Here is a 24,828-nt window from a genome sequence, read left to right as displayed (position 1 = left end):
GACAGGAATTAAGCATTCAGACCTCACCACATACACATGGAACATGTACATGTATACAAGCAATCAGTCTCCTGAGAGACTGGTGAAAAGACATGTCACAAAAATAATAAATGTGCATCAAGTGAAAAGATGACTTAAAATAACATATTTTTATCATGGCCAAATGTATACATTTCTGACAATGTGCATTGTTTTGTTTGTTTTTGCTAGTTGTTTTTTTGTTTTTTTTAATTGGGTTTTTGAGTTGTATTTGTGTGGGTTTTTTTAAATGTTTGTTTTGTTGTTGTTTTGTTTGTTTGCTTTTTTTAGAGCGGGGAGGGGGGGGGGGGGGGGGGGGGGTGTCACCTAACATAATGTGTGTCTTGTATATACATATATGACTACGACGTCGACGGTGATGAAGCTGTTGTGTCATATCTGTCGCTGACAGGTACGAAGCTCGAGTGGTGACACACTGATATTGGTGTTATCTGTCGGGTATACATACCTACATGCCTACATCACACAGGTGAGTGTACCTGGTGCACGGCATAGGGGTCCTGTCCGGTCGTATCGGCCATTTCACTCAACAATCGGAAATCATGTAATTCATAAACAAGGAAATGATATGAAATTACAAAAACGTGTATGACTTATTACGTACACAAATATGAATATGGTGATACAGCTTACATTTTCGATTAAAACATGACGAAAGAAGCAATTGAAATCGTGAGATTTTTATTGCATAACATCCCAATGGTTGTGATATTCATATCAAAACCAGGAATAAAAAACTATTTCTTAAAATAATATGGAAACGTGTTCTTTTTACTTCCGTGATTTGACAATTTGTTTGACAGTAAGTTTGTTTGTTGGAAGATATTGATATATTGATACTTCGCTTGATATTGATATTGTACAGAAAGAATGAGAAATTACAAACTCCTGATAGGGTAAAGCATATATTAATTCTTAAAATCATTCGTTTATGCCTCTGGTAAGTAAATTGCAATTAGCATGTTTTGAGGGATTTTAATACTTAAACATATTTCTTAGGAACTAGCACTTATTGTTTACAGTGCTATCTGACACTTCTCAAGTGCCAGTATCCAATTGCTCTTGAGGAAAGTAAAGATGTAAACATCGTTCGTATTAAGTATTGTGTTAAATGAAAACACATCAACCTTTTTACAGCGCTGCCCGCGATAGATTCTAACGAGCAACAAACAAGCCTTGAGCGAGCCGACTGTGGATCACGTGACTGTAATGTGACTTGCTTGGCTGTCAGTCAGTCGGAAGTTGAATCTGCCACGTCGAAGACAGAACGAGGTTCGCTCGGAGTTAGACAGCGCTCGGTGTAACGGAGGATCGCGAGGGGTCGACATGGCCGTATCTGGCTAATTACAACATCAAAATGGAAGCTTGTGAGACGTTTGAAACGGACGACATACTTGAGGATGAGTGGTACGAAAATGGTGAGTTGTTGAATATGTCGGGGAAACAAGCCGTGCCACACTGACCGGCAGCTCGGAGAATGAACACACGAGCTTCTCGCGCTGCAGCATACATGCGTGGAAGTACACTCAGCTGATCCGACTTCGGCATCGTTCTTGACAGATGTTATCAGTTTTTATTGATTATTAGAGGGTGTTGAAGAAAATAGACGACAGAAGACTGACCACTGACAGAAATATTAAGCTGTCAGCTGTGGTCATGTCCTGTGGCTTGTATGAAGCAGCTATATGTGCTGCCTAGCCTCTCTGCTGTTTGTGCAGGGAATTCCAAATACACGACATGCATTCCCCGAATAGCGCTAAATGTACACAACAGCATATAAAACGTTGTCTGGCAGCCAGGCTTGTTTTTGTATCGTTAGGATTTTATGTATGTGTATATTGTACGGTGAGTTTCCTTCAGTTCAGTTTGTTGACGAACGATTGATATTTACTTTTTAGGTAATTCGGAGTGAAATCGTGTTAGCGTGTACCAAATACCTTATTTGTTGTAAGTGTCAGCCCGACAAGACTTACCCCTGTTGTATATGCTTGAAGACTTCACTTGATTTTACACCGAGTGGTACTGTACGTTTTCTGTGAATGACGCAATGTGGGCTTAGAGGCAACACACCCACGTCGGCAGCATAATTCATTTATGTCCAAGTATGTTTATCGTCATTAGTTTGCTATAATTATTATCAGCACAACATCCCACACGAACAGTTAAACATTCCACACAGACAGTAAAACATTCCACACAGACAGTAACACATTCCACACAGACAGTACAACAATGGCAGGATACACTATATGGTGAGCCCTCTTTATATATGTTGTCATTAGATATATACTACTCAAAACAAGGTAAGGACCACCCGATTCTTTTACATTTATATTTAGTTGGTTGCTTCGTTGTTTTACGCCGCACCCAGCAATATCCCAGCTGACGGCGGTCTGTAAATAATCGACCAGACAATCCAGTGGTTGATATCATGAGCATCGATCCACGCAATTGGGATTGATTACATCCTTCAACCAAGTCACCGATTCTGACTACCCGATCCGGTCAGTCGCCTCTTACGACAAGCATAGTCGCCTTTTACGGCAAGCATGGGTTGCTAAAGACCTATTCTACCACGGATCTTCGCGGGTCACATTTATATTTAGTTAATCTGTCATGTTTACAGATTAACTATGGTAATATGAATGAATCGAGTTATCCTTAACGTATTTGAGTAGTATATGTATTGTCGATGTGCATAGGCCGTATACAACATTAGTGACTGACCTGCATCAAGTCATGCAATGTTCATAGAACCACAAGCCTCAACAACAATATAAAATTGATACGAGATATATATACACACAGATTATATTTCAACATAAAAGCATCGGCCTCAAGTACAATGCATTTTAATTGTAGTTCCATCCGCCTGGCACTGTATAATGTATGTACAGTAAATTACGTTCATAACGAACACGCTTATAACGAACTGCGGTTATAACGAACTAACATTAATGATCCCTTTGAGTTCGTAATAACCGTAGTTTACTGTATGATAAAGTGAGATTGGTCCCTTAGCATGAGCCTGCTAATACAACACAGTTGCAGGTGGTGTTAAACAATACTACGACTTCAACATAGTCTGTTGGTCAATAAATCTAACACTGCTGTCACACCGAAATTCATTTGAACAATATGAATGTAATTGCAGCGGTAGAAACAGTTTCAGTCCACTAGTCCTTATAATGATAGCATATAGCAAAACCTTTAAATATGTCAAAATTCTACTAGTCCTTAGGATACCTTTACTATTGGGCAGTTTTGCAAGGACTATAGGACTTGTGCCAATTTCTAACCCTGAATTGGAGGTTAGCGTTTGTTTCTCTCAACAATAATTGACTGATTTCGATGTAATGTAATGTTCGCGTCAATGGGAACTTGTTAGTACAGAGCGATGGATCACTCCGTCATCTGATACTGTGATCATATCCCGGTTACAGCTGCTGTTTGCGTCGCTGTTAATGGTGATAGTCCATGGGTGGGGCGGTGCTAATAGTTTACAGATTAAATGTGTGTGTTTAAGTCTATACAGTATTACGTCAGCTGACCTCCACGTCAGTCGCTGCCCACTCAGGGACCACAGATGGTCATTATGCTGTATACAATAGCTGGCTATGGTGTACGACCTATTTCCACACCCATTCAGTGGAAACATAGAAACAAGGAAATGTCTCGGTGTTCGAGATGTCCAGACGCGAGTCGCAGGTTACACACAAAACACCAGTCTGAAGTCAAGACTCGGTTATCCAGTCTATATATCGCCATCCTACTACATTTAAATTTGATAATTATAATTGGTTGTGCCCTGAAGAAGAAACACGTTTAAACAGACGCGGCTATTTTCAGATAAAAATCTTAAAAAGCGAACACACTCCGCATTTGGTGACGAGTTTCATTACCTATTCAGATGTGAAGCACTTCTCCAGTGGCGGTCTATGTACATACCTAAAGATATCTCCGAATGGCCCAATATGTATAAATTGAAAGAAATGTTTATCCAGCACTACAGTAAAGGATATAAGAGACATGTCCAAATTCATCAATACCATCTTTAGAAATGTTGAAGCTGTTAAAAAAACGTGTATGAGATTTTTGTCATATTTCATTGTAACCTTTCACCTCTCTATGCATTTGCACACTATTCCTGTCATCTTGATATTATTATTATATTAAGAATTAATATTATGATTGGTCTCATGTACCACCTGAGAAAACCGCCTCCGTGGTCTAGTGGTAGAGCGGAAGGTCAGGGGTTCGATCCCCGGCCGCGTCATACCAAAAGACGTTAAAAGACGTTAAACTGCGGCATGGTTTCTCAATGAGCTAGCACTATAAATCGGCATCAGTCCGGACTAGTACAAGCAGCCACACAAACACACACACGTACATGCACGTCGCTATATAAGTGCAATAATCTTGGACGCGACGTTAAACCCCATTTCACCTCACATCTTTCTGAGAAAACTTGAACCTGACATCCATGTAATGTAGCAGGCATTTCAACAGACATAAAAACGTCGTAAAATAAATTTCCATAACAAACTAAACTGGTAACATAAGTTATCTGCGCTGGCGTTGTTCAAGTGGCATTTGCAGTATTTAAAATCCACACGGCTGTGGCTATGAATGATTCATTGCAGACACATATTAATGATGCCACTAATATGGTTTAATGTTCACCAACGTGGTTTGTAAAGGTCTGACCACATCGGCCCCCTTTGTTCTTTGAAGTCATTTGCATGCTAGAATCACAACGCTGCGTGAAATATTAATGAAACGAGAAGTAGGCCTTCCTTCCACTATGGAAGTGCTGTATCCAGTAGTCAATATGGCCAGTCTGTCAACACTACAAGGAATGGTGTCATTGATACAGTTGTCTGTGTTTTGGCGTGTTCCCTGTCGGAGACAAACTGCCTATTTTACAATCTGTTTGGTGTGCATTACATAACAGAAAACAGAGTAGTGCGTAAGTGTGTCGCCGACTGTTCTAGATCAAGCTCTAGCCCTAGACCTATTCTAGCATTCACTCTCTTGATCATTTTTTGTAGTAATATTGTCTTTTATTATATGTTTTTTTGTTTGTATATTTTTTTGGCTTTTTGTTATTGTTTTGTTTTTGCTTTTTTTAAACCTACCTAGACCGTGTACCTACGTCAACATATAACACAGGTTTCATTTCTTGATACGCATCCGTATCACATGATCACAATAGTGATGTTATTCTTTCATCTTTGAGACAAGCCTCTCGAACCTTATTCTGCACACAAACCTGGTGTTTGAATATCCCACGCAGTGTTAATGACCACCACAGACAAGATGGAGTAGGACTCTTGTTTGTTCTAAGTCAATAAGGCGACAATCGGAAGGTTAGAACAGACCCATCTCTCAAGATACAAGCGGGATATGCGGGGTGTGGGGAGCCCGATATCTTGGTTGGGAATGTCTTACTGTGGTACGACAGATGCTTACGATCGTACGTATTCTTGTTAAATGCTTGAGTAGACACGCAAGTAGTATTGATCCGAGATCAGTAGACAGACTGGGTAAGTAGGCGGACATGTAAAATGAAGACGAGATTAGTTGACAGGCAAGTAGTATGTAGATGGGATAAGACATTCAAGTATCATGTAGACAAGCAAATAACATGTAGACGATATGTATAGACGGCCAAATAGCATATAGACAGAACGAGTAGACAGGCAAATATGTAGACGGAATGATTCGACAGGCAAATAGTATGTAGACGGAATGAGTAGACAGGCAAATAGCATGTAGACGGAATGAGTCGACAGGCAAATAGCATGTAGACGGAATGAGTAGACGACCAAATAGCATATAGACGGAACGAGTAGACAGGCAAATAGCATGTAGACGGAATGTGTAGTCAGGCAAATAACATGTAGACGGAATGAGTAGACAGGCAAATAGCATGTAGACGGAATAAGTAGACCGTCAAATATGATGTAGACGGAATGAGTAGACAGCATGTAGATGGATGAGTAGACGGGCATGTAGATAAGAGTAGATGGACGGTAATGCACCAAGTACCTTGAGGGCAGGTTCAATGGTGTGTTCGTAAGGCAGGTGTAACGATGTCTCAGAGCTGGGGCCAATAGAGCTTACTTCAGTGTACTTCACACTGATTGGTAAATGGTCTGCAGGAAATGCTTCAATTTGCTTCAAATGCTTAGGTTCCAACAGCATTAGAAACGTCTGTCTTGGTATACAGTTGTTGGTGCTACTGAAGATCTACCAGAGACACGCTTGGTCCAGTCGTCTTGGACAGAGTTGCGTCGCTTTGTCCTACCAGAACCCTTTCATCGTGTTTTCGAAGCCGAGATTGGTGTGTAAGCGCAATTTTATGAGAATTGCGGTCCTTCGTTGTCAGGGTCCTCTAATCAAGGGCTCGAACGTCGCCCTTATGCAGATAGGTGGTCTGTCAGCACCAGTCTCATGCTTGTTGGATTCACCGAAACGTCTACGACCTGCGTCAGTTTAGATTTTTGTAACTCGCAAAATCTGACAGGTGTGATCTAAGTGAAATACCTGTCAAACCTGCGCTAAGCCTACCCCCACCCACCCAGACAAGGCCTGGCAGGACAATGTAGCCTAGTTTTGTTTCATTGTTGTTTAACGCCGCACTCAGTAGTATTCCATCTATATGACGGCGGTCTGTAAATAATCGAGTCTGGACCTGACAATCCAGTGATTAATATCATGAGCATCGATCTACGCAATTGGAATACGATGTCATACGTCAACCAAGTCAGCGAGCCTGACCACCCGATCCCGTTAGTCGCCTCTTACGACAAGCATAGTCGCCTTTTAAGGCACGAATGGGTTCCTGAGACCTATTCTACCCCGGATCTTCAAAGGTCACCTAGGTCTTATTAAGGCCGAACCTTTTACTCGATTATTTGTGTGTAGCAAACGTTTAGTAGTATAACAGAAAGCGAACGTTCAGGTAAGACTGGAAAGTCCCACCTCAGCAGGAGCACATTGTCTGTCGTATCTGACCTTGTCCAATCCCCGTCATTAAAATAACTTGGTCAGCGGGAAACTACTATTTACGCCGATGTATCCGACCATTCCAAGTATGTTTGTATAGATTAACTGTGAACACCTTATGTCTACGCGCTTCTGATGGAACTACTTTGTTTCTCCGAATGACACTTCAACGCCGCGTCTGGCATGTCCAGGGGGATTAAACCCCTGTTGACCCTGACCAGGGGTCAATGGGCCAGTATTACATGGCTCACATAGAGGAAATAGCGTTGATGTTGTCATGTAGTTTGTTCTGATGTCACATGTACCGAGCAGTCACGTGACCCATAGTCCCGAAGCACATGTATATATAACTGTTATCGTCCAGCCTTGATGCAGAGACAAATCTTGAACACAAAATTATGATTTGCTCATGTGCAAAGCCAAGAAAATATTAATGGAGTCAAAGGAACAAATCCTTCTGTTGGCCCAAGACAACTCCATTGCTCTACTGGGGGCACGGGTGGCCCAGTCGCCCAAGGCGCCGCGATTCGCTGTGCAGAGTTGCGTCCCTTGGCCACGCCAGAAACCTATGATTGTGGGTTCGAGTCCCGGTTCGCCCCGATTGTTTTCTAAGCACCATACCCGTGCTCGTGGGGTTTCACTGAAGTGGTAAACGTCTGAGACCTGCATCACTTCGGGCTTTCCTCCCACATTAAGCTGACACGCCGTGATATAACTGGAATACTGTTAAAAGCGGCGTTAAACCCAACTCACTGACCCATTGCTCTATGACCCAGTTATATCCTCCAAAAGGTGGTCACAGAGAAACAATGTGGCATTAACTGCTTAAGTCATATACTCTTTACATTCTTTACATTTTGAACTGGCAAACCAAGGAAATAAAGCTAAAGGACTTTAATCGAATTTGCCGAAGCTGTCAATTAGCGCTTCGTATTCCCCCTTTCCTTTAAAGGTTTTTCTTCTCCAAATCGCAATTATTCTGATCAGTTGCGAACAAACGTGATCTTGTTGATATACTTAGAAAGTGCTCCGATGGTGTCGGTGGATATGCCCCTTAGACTCGGTCTGCTCACACTCTGCGTGCCTTGACTGCCGTGACTGCAGTGACTTATGGTCCATTGTCCACCGGCCTGGTGTATTACAGCCACGTGTGCAGCACGGAGCGGACAGTGTTATTACGTCATAGCGGGCAGAGCTGGTGAATATAGCAAACAGTGGTGTATATATAGCAAGTAATGTGGTATTTATAGCGAACAGTAATGTATATATAGCAGAACAATACTTAATTACCCTGAGTAAACATAATTGCCGTAAAAGCCGACTGTGCTTGTCGTAAGAGGCGACTAACGGGATCGGGTGTTCAGGCTCGCTGACTTGGTTAATGCATAGCATCGCGTCCCAATTACGTGGATCGATGCTTATGACGTCAATCACTGGATTGTCTGGTCCAGACTCGATTATTTACAGACCGCTGTCATATATCTGGAATATTGCTAAGTGTGGCGTCAGTTCTCCGAAGGAAACATTAAGAACATATCCGATGAAAGAAGGTTACTGAATCCCTCGCGTGTTTATGCTGCATTCGACTCGTCACCGTTCTACTCTGTTAGGTGTCATTCATAGTCATCGCTTTGTGTGGCTTACCCCATGGAATACCACCCGTTGTTACTGATGTATTCCTTACCGTATCAAGTGCTTTGCCTGGTCTGAGAATGCAGGCCGCCGTGATACAGTTGGAATGTTTCTGACAGTGACGTAAAACAACATTGACTCACTGGAGAAATACTGTAAAACCAAATTCGGTCACTCACTCACTGGAAATCTGGTCTGTTAATATGATGACGTAGATTGATATTTAGTCCCAGAAATAAGTTATCTTATTCAAAAGTATACATATACAAAATATAAAAGTAATAATATCCAAATGGAGGCCATAACAATCCTTAATTCCAGGCCTAGAGCAGAGACAATCTAAACTTGAATTGGACTTTTTTTAAATTACTCTCTGGGGTTTGGGAGACAGATTAATGGCGTGTGTGTGTGTGTGTGTGTGGGGGGGGGGGGGGGGGGGGTGTTTATGTTGGGTTGTTTGTGTGCGGCGTGGGTGGGGGGTGTTGTGTTGTGTGGGTCGGTGGGTCGGTGGGGGCTGAAATACTGCCGATTTGACGTTAAATCTAATATCAATCACTCCAAAGGTATATGCATATACTTATTTGACAGTAATTTCATATCTCTATCGTAAATTGCTGATGTTGTATGACGCTATGATGTCCTATCGAGAATTTCCCACGGTCCCACACCGCACACCTCGCATGTCGTTCCCCCGGCGACTGGCGGCTCCCGTCACAATGTTGCCGGCGGCCCGGGTAATGACGGGTGATTGGTAAGGCACTCGCCTTCCTGATTATGGTAATTAGCCTGTCAAATAAACTTCAAGGCAAGATTATTAATTGGAATATGATCGTTCAGTAAGATCGGCCATGAGATATCCCTTATCGCGAGTGAAGATGAAGACGTTGTTGTAGAATACAACGTCGCTTGCTCAGTAATACGTGAGTTGCCCCCGCTGGAACCCGGGCTAGAATTGGTCCCCAGCAACCTATGCTTGTTATACGAGGCGACTTCATGGATCGCGTGGTCGGGATCGGTGACTTGGTTTCACGGCGTGACAGACCGTCTCGTGGTAGAGCGTCCGCCCGGAGAGCGGAAGGTCAGGGATTCGATCCCCGGCCGCTTCATACCAAAAGACGTTAAAAGATAGTCTGGCGCTCGGCATTAAGGGGCTCAAACAAGCCTGGTCGGCTCGGAGTCGGTATTCTGTGTCTGAGTGGGGTATTTATGATTTGTTACACTGCGGCATGGTATCTCAATGAGCTAGCACTATAAATCGGCATCAGTCCGGACTAGTACAAGCAGCCACACAAACACACACACGTACATGCACGTCGCTATATAAGTGCAATAATCTTGGACGCGACGTTAAACCCCATTTCACCTCACATCTTTCTGAGAAAACTTGAACCTGACATCCATGTAATGTAGCAGGCATTTCAACAGACATAAAAATGTCGTAAAATAAATTTCCATAACAAACTAAGCTGGTAACATAATCTTGGACGCGACGTTAAACCCCATTTCACTTCACCTCACCTTGTGGGACCTATGTTCTGCTTAAAATATTGCGCGGTTCTCCCCGATTATGTTTCTAGGTTTGTCAGCACCATATCCGTGCTCGTGGGTTTCACCGAAGTGGTAAACGTCTGAGACCTGCATCACTTCGGGCTCCCACATTAAGCTGACACGCCGTGATATAACTGGAATACTGTTAAAAGCGGCGTTAAACCCAACTCACTCACTCACTCACTCACTTAAAATATTGCGTGACGTCGTACCCCGACAGCGTCCCTCATGGCACCTTTCAGTCAATGGATTATTTACAGACCACCTCAATACAGCTGGAATTATTCTTAGTGCGGCGTTAAACAACAACAAAGGCACCCCAAACAATCTTCATTGAAGCTGGTTGAATGCTTCCTCTTGCGATAACATAATACGCTGACAATTATTTTATTTCAACGGCAATGACTTTGAATTGATTTTTTGGATAAGAAAAGGTCTGTAGCCATTCTGCTAGGTGGGTCTGATCAGAACCAAACACGTCAACACAACAATAAGAACTATTTCCGCATAGGTGTCCTTGAAAGAACATCACATTTTCGGTATTTTGTTCCGCAAAACGTTTACCTTATCACACATTCATTACCAACTCGTGTTATTCCGGGACAAGCCGAATAGCGACTCGTGCCCCTCTCGTGGCCATTTTTGCGACCGGGTTCCGTCTTAGCGCAAACGGACATACCAAAACTAATTGTCAACTCGTCGCGTAATGGTTCACATATATTTCCCCATATATTATATTTCAGATGCAATTTAAAGCACATCTGGACATGCGGAATTATACAGTATGACTGAACACATTTAACTGTGCCTTGGGTATATTTTTAGATGCAAGACATATGTAAAATCAAAAATTATTTCTGTGGGATTCTTTGACGAACCTGAAATCATGCGCGCATTCTGATTGGTTTTTCTTATTTCCGCACATAACATTCATCGGTAGGGTGACGAGTCTTCTTTTAGGTTACGGAAAGAGGCGAGTGGTGACGAATGCCTGATCACTGTGACAATACAAAACGTACCAATTGGTGGAGTGTTACAATCGTGACAACACGTGTACAAACGTGTCAGAACAACATGTTGTACAATACCTTTCCTTAAACTTAAATAATATTTTTTCAAATGGATGTCAATTCTGAAAATAGTCTTGTACAAACATAAAGTCTTGTCTCCTAGCAACGCTGTTATCTGGCAGGGTGACCTTGTCCCGAAAGAGCGCTGCAGCCGAGTTGATTACACGATCTTGTGTTGAAACATCAGGTGAAAGATGCCATTATGTCCTTGTATCACCAGTGTCCCAGCCAGGCCGGGAACCCCTGGTGGTGGGTTTGAATCCCAGTTTCAACCCGATTAAGATCCTTGGTTTGTCTAAAAGTCTGGTAATGGTTGGATCTGGGTAAGACCATACTTGTCGTAAGAGGCGACTATCGGGATCGGGTGGTCAGGCTCGTATCCCAATTGCGTAGATCGATGCTTATGATGTCAATCACTTGATTGTCTGGTCCGGACACAATTATTTAATTATGACCAACGTCAATTACTGAGTGTGACGATTAACAAGAAACAATCCATGCTGTACCATTTTGCCCTTATTAAGATGACACGTGACATTGCGGAAACACTGCTACATCCAACTAACTCATTATACCACGGAGAGGACAGTGGGGTAGTTTTCTTGCAAAGGTCATCTAGTCATGGCAACAAATATGAACAAGCAGATGTGTAATATATACCCTGTATATGACATCACATTAATTAGTAATTTTTTTCTCAACTCTATGATATTATTAACCCTAAGTCTTTATATACTTCTTTGTGTTCTACAGAGCAGGAAACTAGCGCTTCTCGGCCGATCTTATTTCAGTTAGCAACCAGTTGTGTATGCCCATCAATCTGTGTGAGATGTCTGAAGCCCAGAGCGAATCGTCTCATGAGCAGAATCACATGTCAAATGAAACCGTCTGTGCAATACGGTCACCAAGTCAGGAGACACGTGATACGACATGCGTGATAAACGTATGACAGTTGTTCGCATGCGCGTACTGTATGTCCGAAGTGGACCACTCAGATGCACCCTAACCTGATGCTACACCCAGGCACACGTATGACCACCACGAATAGAATGTCCGTTGTTCATGGTCGATAGCCTTGTCACAATGTGTGGTATCGACCGTCTGTAATGATAGTCATATCGAAATTAATTAACCCAGGCCATCTGTCGCTGCGACTGACCCACTTTGACAGTGACTATGCATACAGGTGTGTAATTGTTCACCTATCAACGAGACCATGCCTATCTCACGTAATGTGTACTTTCTCTGAAAATCTTATAACATGCACTGTCAACTTTGTCACTGAAGTTCATTCTCATTTTGTCGTCACTCGAGTAGCTGGCTGGAGATGACGTGACCCCTTGTGTACAGTGTAACCGCTACCTCCTGCCTAAATACCACAGCGTGGTGTCATCTCCCGCCCAGCTGTCATGGTTGCTGCTGCTACAGCTGCAGAGCGAGACCAACGGTAGCTCCTTTGCCATCATGTGTACGACTCAGAGACAGGTTCGACATTGCATCCGTGTTCGCCTCAGAGATAGAACCAATCATTGCATCCGTGTTCGCCTCAGACACAAACGTGCCCATACAGATACAGTCTGTTGCCTAAAAAACACCAGGCACTGTTGCAATCAGAAACTCAACACCAATAACTTGATAGCTAAGTCGCAGCTCAAATATATGTTTCCCTGAGATTGTCACAAAGGATGATGTAGGGTGCAGACGCAGGCACGGTCTGGGTAGTGGGGGCACGGTCTGGATAGTAGGGACACGGTCTGGATAGTGGGGGCACGGTCTGGATAGTGGGGACACGGTCTGGATAGTGGGGGCACGGTCTGGATAGTGAGGACACGGTCTGGATAGTGGGGGCACGGTCTGGATAGTGGGTGCACGGTCTGGATAGTAAGGACACGGTCTGGATAGTGGGGATATGGCAGCTCTGACAAGCTTGAGTCATGTTCGCCAAAATGTCACGTTAACTCTGCCAACTGACATTTTATGATGTATATCCAGCTACCATTTAATTATAACCCTAATTATGCAGAGACAATGTCGCAATTACAAACAGGGCAGTAAATCTACATTTAGACCTTGACTGAGAAGGTTCCGCTGGGAATGGAATGGACACCAGCCAGTCTCTTTCTGCGCTTGAATTCTCCCTTCCCCCAAACGTACTTGTGGCATATTCACAATTTTAGTTGAAATGTATACCCACATGTCCACAGGTCATACTGAAATTTTAAGAGATCCATTTCCACAATCTACAATTACATAATACACCTGATGTAACGTAAGTACTGACCCAGAGTTGGTAGCGGCCGTGAGGTAGCCGGGTGGTTTACGTGTTGGCTCGTTACGCCGAAGGCCTAGGTTCGATTCCCATTGGTACAATGTGTGAAACTAAACGTACGGTGTACATATCTGTGACGTGCTACGTCCGACCTGCGGACATGACGTTATGAAGCAAAGAACGATGAAGTCGTTGACGTCATTGTTGTTACGGAATTATTTCTGGAGTTGATATCGATCGTGACAAAGCTGATATATACGAGCTGTGTACAAATGCTGAGCCCTGGGACAGCAGATTTATGGCTGTTGTTGCAATAAATGGTCGTTTTCTTCAACAATGGATTTGTTTACTCGCAGACATGCTTAATTATTCCACGCCTTTTATACCTTTTATACCTGGTTGCATTTGTCTCCAGCCACTTAAGCATATATCAATAACCAGGATTATGTTCCCACCTCTGCACGGCGTCAGCCAAGACGTCGGAGTACCTCAAAGGGACACAGTGATTAAAGCGTTCGCCCTTCACGGGGAAGGCCCACGGCATTATGTGTGAAGCATTGCTGGTATCGCCGTGATATTGGTGGAATATTTGTAAAAGGGGATTTAAACCACTTTCACGCTCTACATTTGCAATAAGCTGTGAACATAGATATTATATTCTATTTTCAATGTTTTTTCAATAATATTCATGTAAAATGTGTTTTCAGGACTTCTTGTTTGATGTGTCTAAAACCAACTGCGGTGCTGAGTTACGTTCTTAGGCGTACCAGAAACGTATGATCTTATGAATTCAAAATTATCCCTTATTGTTTCTAGATTTGTCCGCACCGTACCCGTGCTCGTGGGTTTCGCAAATGTTTTCACATACGTCTCAGACTTGCATCGCTTTGGGTTTTCCTCCCACCTCAAGCTGACCGGCCGTATTATGACTGAAATACTCTTTGTGTTGGACATAACACGATGTTGCTGCTGTTGTAGATCTGCAGTTGGCGGCGGAGTTGGGGAAGGCGTTGCTGGAGAGAAACCGAGAGTTGGAGTCCCAGGTGGTCGCCCTGCATCATACCAACCATGAACAAGCACTGGAAGTACAGGTCCGACGTGTAGCACTCCTCTACTGCATGGCAGTTAATACTTATGCAAAAATTAACAAATGAAACACCATTTAAATCATCTCTCCAATTTTCTGTGAACTCGTGCCCAACCGACTCAAACCATAACAAAGGATAAGACCGCCTCCGTGGTATAGTGGTAGAGCGTCCGCTCTGATAGCGCAAGGTCCGGGATTCGATCCCCGGCCGCGTCATACCAAAAGACGTTAAAAGATGGTACTTGTTGTTACCCTGTCTGGCGCTTACCATTAAGGGGCTAAAACAAGGACTGGTCGGCTCGGAGTCAGTATACTGTGTCTGAGTGGGATATTCATGTTAAATTGCGGCATGGTATCTCAGTGGGCTAGCACTATAAAATTGGTATTTGTCCGGACTAGTGCAAGCAAGAACGCACGTGACGTTTCGTTTAAACCCCATTTCACCTTACCTGTTCGTGTGGGATTCCGAGTCGGAATAGTTGTCAGACCCAAGTAAAGTGGGTATATGGATGCCTGTCATCGTTCCCCGACAATGTGGATCGTTGATCATGCTGTCTACCACTGGTGTGCCTGACCAAACAGCTTGTCTTGCGACATAGCAGGAGTGGTTTGTGATCTACTTGGAATGTTATTGACTGCGGCGGTAAACAACATTCCATCGCTTACTGTTGTCTGTTGTCTGTTGTCAGTTCTATGCCAAGCAGCTTGAGACTGTGCGGCTGACGAACGAGTCCCGGATGAGAGTGTACGAGGACCTCGACAGGTCGTCACAGGAGCTGGAGAAGACGAATCAAAAACTATTGTCCCAGTCCAAGTCCGACAAGGAGAAGATCGACAGGTAAGAGCAGGCGAATGTGTCACGGACAGGTTTGTGCTGGAGACATGACAGCGAAAGAAACTAGCAATTTTAGTCCACTAGTCCATATAATGATAACATATAGCAAAACCCTTGAAGTGTGCAAATCTCTACTTGTCTTTATGATACCGTAACTATTGGGCAGTTCATCAAGAACTTTTAGGACTAGTGCCAAGTTCTAAGGCTGCATGACCACTTCACTTAGTTTCTTAGATCACACGTATGGTATTGTGTGACCTTACTTGATTCTAGCACATGCCAGTAGACCTTGAGATGTTCATGTCTCAAGAATAGTGTACTTACATTCAGACAGATGTACATGTAGATATATATTCTTTTATTCCTCCATAGGAGAGTTACAAGGTATAATATTTAAGAAAATTACATGAGAAAAATTACATTGTAATGCTTGCCGTAAGAGGCGACTATGCTTGTCGCAAGAGGCGACAAATAGGATCCCGTGATCAGGCCTGCTTGTCATCATATCCCAGTTGTGTGGATCGATGCTCATGATTTCGATCACTGGATTGACAGGTCCAGACTCCAGACAGCACTCATATAGCTGGAATATTGCTGAGTGCGGCATAACTTTGGACATATATAACATGGTACACAATTTCAACCACTACTCCAGATTAATTTTGCTGACGTCTTAGCTTAGATCTGACAAACTCTCTCGATGGTTGTGTATTTTGCCTCGCTCCTTGCGAGCGTTGCGGTCTACTTACTGTTGGTACAGTTTCTGTGAGTTGATAATTCCAAAGCACATTTCCCTCCGTGATATTGCTGCTATGTAATGTCTTGTAAAGCATTCATTCACTCACTCATCTAACGTGTTGTTCCAGATTGAGCAACACTGTGGAGCTTTTGGACTTCAGGGTGGAGGAGCTCCTCAAGAAGATTGACGAGATGAAAGCTGTAGAAAGACTCACAAAGAAACAGGAATCACGCCGCGCCCTGAGTTTAGCCAGCCTCAATGAAACCGTCGAGACCAAGAAGGGGTATTACCTGGAGAACTTGTCCTGGACTTACAATGAAAAACTCAAAAATCTACCCATGAATCCCTATGAACAAGAGATACGGCGACTTCAAGAAACTGTCCAGCATGTGAAAAGTTTGAAATCTATAGAGAAGCACAAGAGGGAGGATGTGGAACTAGAAAACTCTATTGTCATTCAGGAAAATCAAATCTTGGAGAGAAGAATAGCATCGCTCGAAGAACGTGTGTCACAAATCAAAAGTTTAGAGGCTGAACTGTCGGAAGCCAATGACCGTTGTGCTAAGATCCTTTGCTGGAGCTGTGACCGCAGTGTGGAGGATGTGGAGTCTCAGTATCACATTCTGAAGGAGATTGAACACGACCACCCAGAGCTGAAGACGCCTGGCAAGGCTGTGAAGCTGGGTGGAGGAGGCAGCCTTTATGGCAGCTCCGAGTCAATCAGCAAAGTGGCTGTGGATGCAACAGAGATTCTGGAGAAAGATGCAGATGACTCGGGACTGTCTATTCTGGATGAACTGGAGACACAGTACAAGAACCTATTTCAGAAATATGAGGCAGTGATCAAAGCGAAAAGACAGACCGGCGAGTGTGAGGAGACTGCGGAGGAGAGGATGCGGAAGAGGCTAGCCAATAAGGAGGTTCAGACTCTCCTAAACCTCACCTTCACGAAGGATTATACCCAGGACACAGGACAACCTGCACCCTACAAGGTGTTGTTCAAGGAACTGTTCGCAACTCTCAGGAAATCGAGAATAGAAGAAGCAGGGGAGAAGCCTTCATCCGGATCCACTCCCGCCTCCACGCCCGCCTCCACGCCCGCCTCCACGCCCGCGTCCACGCCGGATGGCACGGATGATAAGAACACTCAGACTTTCATGTAGATCTGATCGTGAAATGAAGCCTTCACACAACGTCTGCCGTTACTGACACACTGCAATAATAGTCTATACAGTACCCTGTCGTTTACACGGACACCCTTATAGTGGTGTTGAGGTTGGACCTGACACAGCCAATCAGGATTAAGAGTATTCCACTTCTCTGATTGGTCAGTGACGGCATTCAGGGTAGCTGATTGGTCAGACTGGTGGCAATCTCGGATTAATGTGATGTCGTTCCTGTTCTCAGATTAGTCATTCTGTTTAGCTGATTGTCAGAGTCAGGGTATTTCACGTCAATGATTGGTCAGTGTGAGGGTAATCCGCATCGCTGATTGGTCGGTGAATTTATGCAGCATCGCTGATTGGTCAGAGTGGGAGAATCCACTTCACTGTTTCCACAGTGTGAGAGGATCCCGCACGCCCGTCGTGTGGTCGATGAGTGTGAGCGGTGGGTACAAGTCACTTAATATATGCATGTTCACTCTATTTCTTTATTGGTAGAACGCAAGCCATGGTAGCTTGCCAACTATGGAGACGATGGCCAGATCTACAACCCAATGAGATTTATATTTTAGTACCCAGTATGCACTGCAATGTCAACCCCATGAGACCTCGCATAACACAACCATACTTCCATTCATTTCAATCGAATGAGTTCACACCTCAAAACGTATTTCAAAGTTGACTGACTTTTCGTCCACGTCTGCATTATCAAAGAATCTTTTAAAGTTGTGTCTCCTAAGTTAATAGACAAGGATTTGTGACAGTTCAGATTATTCTGTTTTGTGTTATGGGTTTATTCGATTTGTATTCGAATGTATTACCATTTTAATCTTTGATGGCATTTTTTTCAAATACTCTCAAATCACACACTAGGCGTGTCACACGTGTCAGAAACGAAGAACATTTATCGTGCATGTTTAGGGAGGCAACTCATTCTCATTACAATGTCTCCCTCTAGCAACAACTACTTCACCACAATGTTAGACGGGGTGTCCTTCACCTCGAGCCAGACACACGATTTCTTACCTCACTGCCACACACGGTGACAAATCCACGGTCACATATACCTTGAGGCTAGTCTTCCCATGAAAAGCCAAATATTGAGATTCCTATCTCCTAGTATTGCCTCTAGATACTATTTACCTATTTATTCTTATTTTATCACCTTGACAGACGCAGCTTACGCCAGCTGTGGTAACCTCACCCCTGTGCGGCTCCCAATAAACGAGTCACAAGTCAATATGAAAATCGTTTATGGGCATCAGCACAGGGATGCAGTTACCGCAGCTAAGCTTATGTTAATGCTTAATGCTCAGCAGTGTAACCTGTCATTGCTTCACCATCGTCTCATTTCCATTATCAAAACACGTGGGGTAACAGTATCTATTTAGACTCGACTCTGTTGACAATTTTGTTGGTTAAAAGGCGCTTGCCGTTCTTTCAAAGGGAGATAATCCGGTCACCCATTGTAAGGTTCTGAGTGATGGTGTTGGCGGTAATGTATGTCGCACCTGTACCGGCTGTCGTTGTTATACTTGTGTACAGCAGTAATTGTGAATAATCTTTCATGTAAAATATGTAACAATGTTATAAAATTACCAGGACCATGATAATATGTACTTCCAATAATTATAAATTAAGTATAGCTTGTTTGTCACAAATTACCTCCTTCGTGAGATTGTATATTTTGTTAAATTGAAACTTTGTCAGTGACTACCAACTGTGTTTAATGTGATAATATTCCGAACGTTGCAGTAATTGTTGTATTTATTTACCAGCATTATCTACTAATTCAAACACTTCCCTTGACAGGCCAAAGAGGAATCCCACTCACAAAGATCACATCCGAATGCCTTCTTCGTGTGCATCTAAATTGAAAATCAAATATATTTGTGATTAAATCAAATCAAAACTGATGTCTTATATTAACATGTATGTTGTTTGGGATCTAAGCAAAGACGACATCCGACATGTGAGCTTTGTGATTGCCCCTGTGACGACATCCACCCGAGGCAAGAGAGTTAGTTAACTGACTTTAAAAGTCCAGTTTCCACCCTTGCCGAACTAGGCTGGAATTCCTGGGCTCGATCGTAGCGCCACCAGTGGCTATTACGAGTAATGTCCTTTCTATGCCTCTCCTATTGACCAATCAGATTCAACCTCTCGTATCACTAACATTTGCTTCAAACAAAACGGTGGCGCCCAGTCAAGACGATCTGATCGATAGTCAAGATCTATATTGTGATCAAACGAGTCTTACATCGCGAAGTGCATCAGATCACGTGAGCACCTTGATCAAAAACATGAAAAGATATAGAAAATATTTGTTGACAACGAGTTAGCGGTGCACATGCTTTGCAAATCCTGCAGTCGACGGAACTATGCATGACACTTTACGAACCGGATTTCGATTTCGGTGTGCGATTTTGATTGGACTATGCATAGACTCGTTAGTCCAGCCAGAATGTAACTCCATAATACCAGCCTAGTTCGGCAAGGATGGAAACTGGACTTTTACAGTCAGTTAATTCACTTGCCTCGGGAAGATGATGTGACGACGACGACGACGACGACGACATTATAAGATATGTATGTATACTACCCTCGTCTTCCGTGTCCCCCGCTGTTGTTTGTGATAATGTTGAGTGATGTTCGCAAGCTATATTCCTACATTTTATTTATATGCTTTATTTACCTCAGTGAGGTTTACTGTTCATGAAATAAAATCAAATTTATTATTACCGTTTGTGGTCTGGTCAGTTCTGTTCGATATCATATCGGTGTATGCTTGCTCTCTGACCTTGTTTACTTTATGATAGCGGACAATGTAACTGCACAACTCATAATTGTCATATTGACTTTTTGTTGTACATTAAAACATTTGATATGTCAAATCAAGAGGACTTATGTCGTCCCCTACTTGTCAGGCATCGACGTCTGTAAACATCTCCTTCGAAACCAATGAAGCTAAAACTTCACATGCTTGTGGGAATGGCACCCGAATTTCTTTGAAGAGGTTCGAATCCAATTTTCAATATGGGCACCATGGCAGCCATATTGAAAACGCTATTCATTGCCATTACAGGGTCAACGTTGTACAGAATGTAATCATGACATTTGCTAGAGTCCCAGTTGTGTGTGTGTGTGCGTGCGTGCGTGCGTGCGTGCGTGCGTGCGTGCGTGCTGATGCCGATTTATAGTGCTAGCCCACTGAGATACCATGTCGCAGTTTAACATGAATACCCCACTCACAGTATACTGACTCCGCTACCACTAGACCACGGAGGTAGTCCAGGATACAAAGGGATTACATATGACAGAAACAGTGTTTGGGGTAGACATGGTTTATTAGACAATAGGAAGGAACATGATATAAGCGGATGTACAAGTCAGTCATGTTATCACCAAAACCCACGTACATGGGGTGATCCTCGTCAGTTTCTGGAAATTCGCATAATATACTGGTGGCAACAAATTACGGAACACGCGGTAGTTCACATGTCAATCTACTAGTGGACACCTCTGATATCGGGGCTGGCATTTTATCGAAAAAATAAAAAGTCGAATATTCTTCATATACTAATTAGTCTTTAGGCTTTAAACTGTTGACATAAAGAGAAAATGTCTGCCACACATCTTGGCAAAATGATTGAGTGAGTTTTGTTTAACGCCGATTCGAGCGGTATTCCGTGTAAGCCTAATGTGGAAGGAAAGCCCGAAGTGATTCAAGTATCAGACATTTACCTCACTTTGGTGAAACGCACGAGCACGGGTATGGTGCTGACAAACCAAGAAACATAATCGTGGAGAACCGGGATTCGAACCCACGATCACTGGGTTCTGGCATGCCAAGGGACGCAACTCTGTCCAGCGAATTGCGGCGCCTCAGACGGCTGAGTTACCCGTGCCCCAAAGACAAATAAGAATTCCAGTGCTAAGTAAATTCATTCCCCTGTTTTAACACAGCTATATATTTTTTATATACAACAGATAGATGGTTTAACAAACCTTTTATTCATTGTTACAGAAGGAACATTAATAGTGTATCAATACATCAGTAAAGGGTAACTGAAAAAAGCTATTCATACGGTCACGGGATATTGATAATAGGATCCGGAAGTGTGATCTTTGTCATATTTGTGCAAATCAAATCATCAAGTCTTTGAAAGGCATTTAGAAGTGAAAGACATAAGGAAGAGAATATATGGATGTCAACTTCTTTATTATGAGGAACAAAACGTTTCGGAGTATATGCTTACTCCTTCATCAGGTGAATGGATGTCTATTGCTAAACACCTATCAGCGCCAATCATCTGTTGGCTTCCCTTGTTAGTTTCTACCCTTTGTTAATTTACGCCTTTTGTTATCTTATTAATTTTGTTGTCCTTACATGCTCTTTTCCTCATGGCATTCATTCACCCGACGAAGGCGTAAGCATACACTACGAAACGTTGTGTTTCCCATAAAAAAGAAGCTGACATCCATATATTCTCTTCCTTAAATCAAATCATGTTATTACCTTTTTAACTACTATCTCTTGGCAATTGCACGTGAAAACTGTGACTAACTCAAGTGGACGTAGCCAAGGCAACTGGTATCTCTGCATATTTGGCTGCCGTGTTCTATTTGTAATAGTTCTGTTAAATGGGGGTTATGGGTAATAATATAGGAAATGCATGGCTTCTAATTTTGTCTACAATTATCTGTGACAATGTATTTTTGGTATGTTATATGTGTTAAACACATTATTCTGATGTCGTTAGTTGTCAGTTTTATTTTTAACGAAACCCATTAATTCATAAAGTGTGTTAGCAAATTTGCCACATTAATGAGTAGTCTACAGCGCTTATTCCACGGGGTTTCAACGATGTTTATTAACTCAGTAGGGGAGGTAACCGCATTTGAGGCAAAAACAACAGTGAACCATATAAAAGTGTACATATACTAATTACCAAATACTGCATTCGAACGAGTATTTTGTTTCTCTTCTGAATGTGTCTGTGTTAATATAACATTCTGAGTAACATTTTTTCATTGTAATTTGTTCAAATTTAAATTTGAATTAATGATATATTTTTTAAGATATTATATTCTTTTACCATTTTCTTTCCTAATTGATAACAAGATAAAATTGTCTTGAACAATTCATAAAACTGTATGTAAGAAAATATGAAGGTTTGAAAGAAACATTATTGCAAGATGTTGTTAAAACATATTCACGCTCATAATAATAATTAAAAATATTTGGTTTTGCATCTATAGCTGAAAATATATCGAGCATAAATATCCATAGATATCCCAGCCCTTCTCCCGAACATCAAATGGGCGGACCCAAATGCACATTTGTGGCCAGATAGGTTAATTCTGTTTTTTAAATGCATATACATCTGTACGTAATAAATAAGGATATAATATTTTACAACTCCCATAATTATGTCCTGTACTGTGTAAAATATGTGTTTGTTTATTTCAAACATTTCCCTGTAATAACTATTGAATAGAGAGTATAATCTTGTTAACATTGCACGGTACATTTAAGCTCGTTGATTAAGCACACAAACATGTATTGGATATAGTGAAGTAATGTGACAGGTGTAGCAGGTATATACGGATCACGATAATATACTGAGCGTCACACTGAACCTATTGAAAACCAGATTGAACGTCTTATTGAATATCATTCTGATCGTCATACTGAATATCACTCGTGACACTGAACGTCAGAGTGAACGTCATATATTGAACACTACCTTGGATATTATTCTTAACATCACAATGAACACATCACATCACATGTTAAACAAAGATCTAACTTACACTTTGAGCGAGTTCATTAAGAGTATGAAGAGTCGTGCAGTGAGAGCCAAACTAGGGACGTCATAGTTTTGACATCATGTTGTATGACCGGCCATCGTCCAATAGAAAAGCCGTTATGACGCGTAAACTTCATATTAAAAGACAATATCCACAAATATCCTGCGTATATTTTCTTTCAGAACGCTTAATTTGTTTAACATCGACATGAATACATAATTTTATTCCATTTGCTTTGCATGCATACAGACGCACATATAATAATCATAATCATAATCATAATCATCACATAATCATAACTTGTATCAATGATAAAAACAAGGCTATAAAAAGAAGTTTTCACACAGAATGCATACTGTCGGACCAGGTATTAACCCTGGAATAATGGTTTTCGTGGCCCGGATGTATCTATGACCTTGAACCAAGGCAACTTAACTCTGGATGGAGTTTGGCCTAATGGGTGCGGATGGATAACTACGACTAGATATTACAGTTTCATAAAGTTATCAGGAAAATGTTTATTTTGAAATATTTTAACACAATCCAAATACAACAAATACTGAAAACAATAACTGTAAATAAACAAAAGTAAAGCGGACTGATAAGATTGCACGGTGTCGTAGGGGCTGATATTACAAAAAATACTTCCACGCTCCGTTAAAGGCGAACCACGTTCTAACACCATGGTTACGCTGACCTTGCCCTCTTACAGTGTCCAGCCAATCAGAGTAAGGGTAACCAGGAGGGTCCATGCTTCCATAAAACGGGTTGTTGCCGAATTCTGGAAATAAGGGAAAAAGACAATCTGAAACACTCCCATATTGAGATACGTAGTGAACGTTCATCACAAGGTACTCTGAAAATCCGGGCCGAGCATCTTTGAAGATACCCAACAGAAGTTCGCTGACCCTGACTTTGCCGCCTGGCGGACAATTGCCTTCTTTTAGTACATGCTGGCACAGACGGACACTTTAATCAAGAATTTCAGCGACAATACAAATTCAATTTATGTGTTAATTGTGACAATTAAGAGGTGGACCTTGAAATAATTGTTACATGTGTTATTTGTAACCGATGAATATGTCTTAATAAAGTACATTATACTAAGTCGTTATGTATGTGCGGCTTCCGCTAGGCCTTCCGTGGCGTCCTCGCCAAAACAATGCTGTTTTGCTGAGTTGCCGTTTCAGCCTTCAACCGTTTAACAGGCATTGTGCTTAAGTTAGCAGTCTTGCAAGAACCAAGGTATGAGTGAGTGAGTGAGTATGGTTTTACGCCGCTTTTAGCAATATTCCAGCAATATCACGGCGGGGACACCACAAATGAGCTTCACACATTGTACCCACGTCGGGAATCGAACCCGGGTCTTCGGCGTGACGAGCTAACGCTTTAACCACTAGGCTACCCGACCGCCCCACCAAGGTATGAAGGTATCGTGGAAACATAGTATGGAACAAAGTATTTCTGCTAATTGAACATGATGGGCGGTGGGGTAGCCTTGTGGTTAAAGCGTTTATCGTCACGTCGAATGCCCTGGTTCGATTCCCCACATGGGTAAAATTTCTGGTGTGCCCCGCCGTGATATGGCTGGAATATTGCTAAAAGCGGCGTACCACTCACT

The 24,828-nt window shown here is 42.4% G+C and overlaps 2 protein-coding genes across 3 annotated transcripts in view; one reads left to right on the top strand and one right to left on the bottom strand.

Annotated features, from left to right (window-relative positions):
- Positions 1-1,282: 1,282 nt before the first annotated feature.
- Positions 1,283-20,232, top strand: LOC139468489 (cerebellar degeneration-related protein 2-like). The gene is made up of 4 exons (XM_071250475.1): positions 1,283-1,457; positions 14,548-14,660; positions 15,346-15,494; positions 16,358-20,232. The coding sequence occupies exons 1-4, from the start codon at positions 1,397-1,399 to the stop codon at positions 17,391-17,393; spliced, it is 1,359 nt and encodes a 452-aa protein (XP_071106576.1). The 5' UTR covers positions 1,283-1,396; the 3' UTR covers positions 17,394-20,232.
- Positions 20,233-20,730: 498 nt separating this feature from the next.
- The window catches only part of LOC139468488 (uncharacterized), a 40,992-nt gene continuing 36,894 nt past the window's right edge, over positions 20,731-24,828 (bottom strand). For both annotated transcript variants that reach the window (XM_071250473.1, XM_071250474.1), the window contains exon 10: positions 20,731-23,988. In XM_071250473.1, coding sequence (XP_071106574.1) covers positions 23,914-23,988 — 75 coding nt within the window. In that variant the 3' untranslated portion in view covers positions 20,731-23,913. The remainder of the gene's footprint in view (positions 23,989-24,828) is intronic.

This window comes from Haliotis cracherodii, unplaced genomic scaffold (assembly GCF_022045235.1).
Source record: "Haliotis cracherodii isolate W230 unplaced genomic scaffold, xgHalCrac1.p SCAF_2, whole genome shotgun sequence".
Lineage (NCBI taxonomy): Eukaryota > Metazoa > Mollusca > Gastropoda > Lepetellida > Haliotidae > Haliotis > Haliotis cracherodii.
Note: the sequence above shows the minus strand (reverse complement) of the source record. Positions and strands in the feature narration are given on the sequence as shown.

Excerpts from the sequence above, each read along its gene's own strand:
- LOC139468489 (XM_071250475.1), top strand. The coding sequence starts at position 1,397 with ATGGAAGCTTGTGAGACGTTTGAAACGGACGACATACTTGAGGATGAG. Across the intron at positions 14,661-15,345 it reads AACAAGCACTGGAAGTACAG|TTCTATGCCAAGCAGCTTGA; the intron begins GTCCGACGTGTA and ends GTCTGTTGTCAG. Across the intron at positions 15,495-16,357 it reads GACAAGGAGAAGATCGACAG|ATTGAGCAACACTGTGGAGC; the intron begins GTAAGAGCAGGC and ends GTGTTGTTCCAG.